The sequence below is a fragment of the Euprymna scolopes genome, chromosome 42, assembly GCF_053919585.1.
Source record: "Euprymna scolopes isolate OS-2025 chromosome 42, ASM5391958v1, whole genome shotgun sequence".
In the NCBI taxonomy this organism is placed as follows: domain Eukaryota; kingdom Metazoa; phylum Mollusca; class Cephalopoda; order Sepiida; family Sepiolidae; genus Euprymna; species Euprymna scolopes.
Window position 1 is genome coordinate 35767438 of NC_136523.1, and position 6499 is coordinate 35773936.

The 6499-nt window shown below is 33.7% G+C and overlaps 1 protein-coding gene across 4 annotated transcripts in view; it reads right to left on the reverse strand.

The window, feature by feature from the left end:
* LOC145267017 (dynein axonemal assembly factor 9-like) overlaps positions 1–6499 on the reverse strand; it is a 159657-nt gene that overhangs the window by 88290 nt on the left and 64868 nt on the right. For all 4 annotated transcript variants that reach the window (XM_080122933.1, XM_080122932.1, XM_080122931.1 and 1 more), the window contains exons 12-14: positions 5822–5861; positions 1995–2050; positions 11–131 (exon numbers count right to left, since the gene is read on the reverse strand). In XM_080122933.1, the coding sequence (XP_079979059.1) occupies positions 11–131; positions 1995–2050; positions 5822–5861 (217 nt within the window). The remainder of the gene's footprint in view (positions 1–10; positions 132–1994; positions 2051–5821; positions 5862–6499) is intronic.

The window sequence follows — 6499 nt, forward strand, 5'->3', positions numbered from 1 at the left end:
TCGTACTTACCATTAGAACTGCAGGTTCTCCATCGATCCCAGTACTCTCAAGAGTACCGGCTTTCACGGATGTTAAATTTTGAATTGATTTCTTCGTTGCATTAGTTCCGAATAGCACAAACGGACTAGAACTACGGAAAAGATAAAGAAAAGATATCTATTAGGTTGATGAGAAAGTTCTGGCGGAAATTTTAAATCTTGATTTCCAATGATGTATTGGTAATAGAAATTATCACTCTCGCAAAAACGATCGTGTTTGCTTAAAAATGTAAAATGACGACAGAAAATGTAGGAAAGAAGAAGAAAAGAAAACCGTAATTTTGTAGGTCGCTTATTGGTGGACGTATGCCATTAATTTGCATATGTACACAATTGGTAACTGTTTAATGGAACGAATTCTAAAGCATGAGCGTTGAGTTGAAAAAAAAAAACGAAAAAAAAAAAACAAAGTTATTTTAAACATTTGCATGAAAACAAAAAAAGGTTCTTAAAATGAATAAATGTGATTTTGTCAGAGCGGAATAATTATAATGAAGTTTCGGTGTCATAATTCAATTGACGATAACTACTTCATTTTATGATATATTATTTGTGACAAAATTATGTGATAAAATTTGTGAAAAATTTTACTTTCCATGCGAATATATTTTAAATATTAAAATAAATATTTATAGAAATATGAACTATGAAAGTTGAAAGATAAAAAATAAAAGTTTATTTTTTCATAATAAAATTAGAAGTGGTTCCATAGTGTTTCGTTTTTCGTTTCATGTTTAGTGACGTCCATTCCATATTTAGGTAAACTGAGTTAACTTTCAGCGTCTTAACTTTGCATATTGAAGTTTTGGACATAACCCGATTTTCTTATCAAGTGTCATTACGTAGACACCAAGCAGCGACTCGAATTGCTATCATTTTGATATGCAAGGGAAATAACTCATATTCAAGTTGAATTATCTCCCTTAGATTAAAAAGTTAAATTTACGAGGATTAGAAAAAATAAATCTCTTCTTTACTTTCATGAAAAGGTGTGTGTGTGTGTGTGTGTGTGTGTGTGTGTGTGTGTGTGTGTGCGTGTGCGTACGTGGGTGTGAGTTCGTTCCCTATAGACTCGAAAACGGCTGGGCCGATTTTTATGAAATTTCCCACAAAGGAACTTTATGTGCTTGGCAGTGTTCTTTGATAGATTTTATATTCGAATGTCTTCGATAAATAACGATAAACGATAATCGAAATAATCTGATGAAAGGAGAAACAGGCGATTTTGACCAAAGTTAACACCTTACACAGCCTAACATCACAAGTGAATTTGAGAAGTTTTATCACCACCTAAGCCGAAAAACCCGGGATATAAAATCAACAGTAAGTTCTTTTGATATGACAGGGGGGCATTCGAAATGAATTTTTCTATTTAAAGCACAATTGAACCATGGTACTTGACCTTTTCATTTTAAACTTAAATTCAAGCCAGTATCACAGCACAATCAGTAATGCCAGGCATATAAAATTAACAGTAGGTTCTTTGGTATGACAGGGGCGCGTTTGAATGAATGTTCTTGTTTAAAGCACAATTGAAATGTGATATTTGACTTTTGCATTTTATACTTATTCAAACTATTATATATAAAAATAATTTTATAAAATCAACAGTAGATTCTCTACAGTGCAATGTAGGCTACAATGTATTGTGGACTAAGTCATAGCAGGGGGCATATGAAGTTTCCACCCGGTGAACTGCGATGTGTCCCCAACTAGAGCAGGCAATCAATCGATTTGATTAGGAAAAAAAAAAAGAAAAGAAAAAAAGGACCATTTCACCGATTTCAATAAAAATATGGCAATGTGACACATTTGTTGATCATCATTCAATCCCGGCCAACGTTGGGTCTCCCTGCTAATAAATAATAATAATGGCAATGAAATAATGAAATCTGATGTGAAAAAAAAAAAAAAAAATGTTCCGAATCAAACCAATAAATGGATTCCTTGCTCACCTGCCATCTTGATTCGAGTCTTTCATTTTTCCGTGGTTGTAGTAAGTTTTCAACGGCTGGAAATGAAACCGAAAAACCAAATAAGAGTTAGCCCTCACAATGTATCGCCATATTAAATATGGTACTTAATTAGTATCACACACACACACACACACACCATAATTTATAAATAATTCTCAATAAATAAATAAATAAATAAATAAATCAAAATAAAATGAGCAGTATCGATTTAGGTAAAAAAAACTAAAATCTTGACTCGGTCTAGAAAGATTTCGTTTATATTTTAGTTGTATAATGTGGACAAAGGGAGATAACTTATCTCGCCTTTTTCCGAAGAAATTTTGGATTTTGTGTAATCCATACCCCCACCTCCCACCCTGCATAAAAACATAAAGAAAAAATCTGTACATCATATGTACATACTTGTGAAGAAAAGAAAATATCATATTCCAAAATATCACGTAAATTGATCAAGTAGTTCTATTTTTATAAAGGAAATAATTTTTAATCGGTTAATGAGAATTCGTAGGCATTACAATATAAATTTAGTGAGGAATTAACTTGTGTTGAGTATCTCCCCTTTTGTTCAGATTGCTTTCAAGATGGCGATAATACAGTCGCTGGCAAATGTGTATTTCAACGGCGTAAATTATTTCAGAGACAAAAATTTATAAAAATTATTTATTTTTATATAAAACACATTGTTAGACCCTAAAGCTGAAATAAAACCCCCAAAAATTTAATTTTTATTATTTTTTTACATTTTTTATTAGACTTAATGTTACAACGGAGACCGCCATCTTGTTTTGAAATTTTGGCCTGTATAAGACTTGCCAGATTGGCCTTTTTGAGACCAAGAGCGTAAAAAAGGTCAAATTTGGCCTCAAAAGGGTCAATCTAGCAAGCCTTATACAGGCCAAAATTTTCAAAACAAGATGGCGGCCTCGATTGTTTTACATTTAGTCTAATAAAAAAATGTTGAAAAAAAAAAATTAAATTTTTTCGGGTTTTATTTCAGCCTTAGGGCCTAATAATGTGTTTTATATAAAAATAAATAATTTTTATAAATTTTTGTCTGTCAAATAATTTACGCCGCTGAAATACACATTTGCCCAGTCGCTCTTCTAGTACTCCTAAAATTTTATTTTCTTAGTAAAAAAATGAAACCACCTGATCAGTTTACATGAGTTTTAGAATATGCTATTTATGTTTTCTTACGGATACATACATCATACAGATTTTTAGGCACTTGTACAGTTTAATCGAGACATTCAAAAATGAAAATATCGAAAAAAGGTTATATTGTACGTATCCCTTATGGAATGAAGTTCTCAAAAAAAAAAGTAGTTTTTTTTTTTTTACAGCGAAAAACCAATTTGTTATGATACCGAGCAAAATGTTCGATTTTTAGGAAGAAAAGCTAGTAATAAAGATGAGGAGGGAGTGCCGGCACTTTAACTGGAGTTATCTCCCCGTGGCGTGTTATAAATTTCCATAATGGCTGACTTCAACGCGCTCTCATAAAAACGTGTTTTTCCGCTGTAAAAACAAACAAACAAACAAACAAACAAACAAACAAAAAACACTCGATCAAATTAAATGAAATTTTTGTTTTCGGGGATCTTCAGTCCAAAACGGATACGTACAATATAACCATATTTGTCCCCGATATTTTCATTTTTTAATGTCTTGATTAAACTGTACAAGTACCGATTTTTCATTTTTTTTTTTTATAGGGTAATCCTTGACTACAGCCCCCCCCCAAAAAAAACTTAATAAATTATAAAACAGTTTAAATTTATTATTTGTTAATAATTATTTATTTTGTAATTAGAATTGGTTACAAATTAATTGGCAAACGATTAAAAAAAAAAGAAAGAAAACCTGGCTTCCTAAAAAGATAATGCAAAGTTTATTTATTTTTTAAATCTTAATATCTAGAAAATAAATATGGACACGTTTTCGTATTTTAGAAGGGAGATAACTCTTGCGCTTGTTTCAAAAATAACTTAAGAAGAGTTACGTCCCTTGCAAAGCGACCATTAATCGCCTAGTGCTCTGTCATTGATTCTGTTCATTAATTCTATTTCAGTTGTCACATTTGTTGTCACAGCCCTAATGATTAAGATCCTGGATATGACCTTAAACTAAATCCAATGGTGAGGCCCCAGCTTGCGGGCTTTGGAGAGTGTGGAGCCACCCTTTACTTGCCATTGCTCCCAGGTCCACTCTGACCCGGAGTGGTAGCACGTGTTAAGGTCCCAGCTATGGGTTAAATAGAAAATGACTTGAAAAACAAATATATTCTATTAAAATTTTTTCTTCAAAATTATTGGAATCGGCATTAAATAAACTGAAAAGGGTTGATATGCCGTAAAACAAAAACAACCAACCAACCAACCAACCAACCAACCAACCTAATAATTACTATTTCCTGTTAATTTCAATGTTAAGTGACCAGTAGTTTAAGAGTTTATATAATGTGGTTAGTTAAATATTTATATTTATAATTTCTATAAAGTGCTTAGTTAAATATATACGCGTACATACGTACATCTACAGCTTTATTTCTATAGGCAACTAGCCGGACCTGTGTACCGGCGTTACTTGGTGAAAGTATAACACAAAACCAGAGAAGAATTGTTAAATGATTCCCACCCTCTGAAAACAACTAAAACTATCTTTAGAAGTGTAAGCCATTTTGAGTTTCAGAACAGTTTCAGATGGTTCGCTGTTACACACAAGTCCTGGGAGGTGACTTGTTTGTAGTAGACAGTTCCACAGAACAAAATATTCTTACCGTGTCGAAACCCGGGAAAAGAACATGTGAAATTGCCCCAGAAAAGGTTTAATATTTATGAAGCAATTCTGGTTTCTGATTGGTTGGTAGCAGAACGTGAATTAATTTGATTCGTCAGTTCTTAGCAGCATCGTTTATAAATAGAATCGTCCGACTGTGTGGGATCATACCCCATTACAACTCCAAAATATTGCAACACTATCATTGTTATCTTATTATATACGAGATACCTTCAATACGTTTTTAGACATTTTTGTATGTGCACTTTTCTTGATAGTACACACATGAAACTCTAGTCCCATTTGAAGTTATCTCCTCTGGCTGTAATACACTTGTACCGTTCCAACAACTTCTGGAAGGCCCCACGGAAGTCCTCTTGTGTGAGCGTGTCAGTGACCCTTGTCACAGCTTCTTTCATCTCCTCAATTGTCTCATGATGATAGCCTCTAAAGTTTTCCTTGAGTTTAGGGAATAAGCAAAAGTCACAGGGAACAAGGTCTGGGCTATACGGAGGGTGAGGAACTGTCTTGATGCCCATCTTAGTCAAATAGTTTGTGACAAGGATAGAGTTGTGGTCTGGTGCATTAGGACAAACTCTGTGCAAATCTTCTGCATCTTCAATTCCTCACGAATAATTGTGTGAGCAGTTCCCACACTGACATCAAACTATGCACTTATTGTCTCTGTAGACACACGACGGTCCTTATCCATGAAATTCTTTATTTGGCCAATCAACTCTGGTGTTCTGACTTCCTTACTCCTTCCACACTTCTCATCATCCCTCGCAGACTCCAGCACTTCCAGCATCTTTTATAACACTACAGGTAATTTAAACAATAAAAGAATATTCCTCCTCTCTACTATATTTTCTGGGCTACTTTTAAGTGGGCCACCCTATACAAATGAGTTCCATCACAAAAAAAAAAAAACCCAAAAAACTGGAGAATACAAAAATGTAAGTTTTGGCGATTCTAATTTTATGTGAATGGAAAAAAAAAAATAAATAAATTAAAAAAAATCAACTTACTTCACAAACTTTTGATTCTTTTATTTGCTTCCAGTCAGATCTGAAAAAAAATTTTTTTTAGAAAATTATAAAAAACTGTTTGGGTTGTGTTATAGCGATCAAAAAGGGAAATAACGCTAATAAAGAAAGTAAGAGTTATTGCCCTTTATAAATCTATGGCACAATCATGTTGTCACACTGGTTCTCTGCCAGATCACTGAAGTTAAGCAACGTTGAGCCTAACCAGTACCAGATGGGTAACTATTTGGGAAGGCGAGGGTAAAATACCAGGTTGAGAAACTGCCGCAATTTATCCTTTTCTCAAGGGTAAATGGGATTCTCTTAAGTCATGGTAGGCATCCCATCTTGATAACCTTGGCGAAGCATCAAGTATTTCCAGCCATTAGAAAAAACATAAAAGATTGTGCAGAATTTGTTCACGTTTCACTTGCGCCTACTGGCATTGGATGAAACATTTTTTTTTTTTTCTATTTTCTAATAAAATAGCGCCTGGAAATTTCAGACGAAGTTATGTATCTTTGGATAAAACAACAAGAACAACATAGGGAGTGTCCAAATGAATAGGAATTTTCTGATATGAGGGGTTTCCCCCCAGGTTGATCAAAGCTGATTGCTTTCCGGATGTCCCGGCATGAAAGGCTGGGAAGCTGCCTTCACTTTTGATTCAGTTTGGCTTTT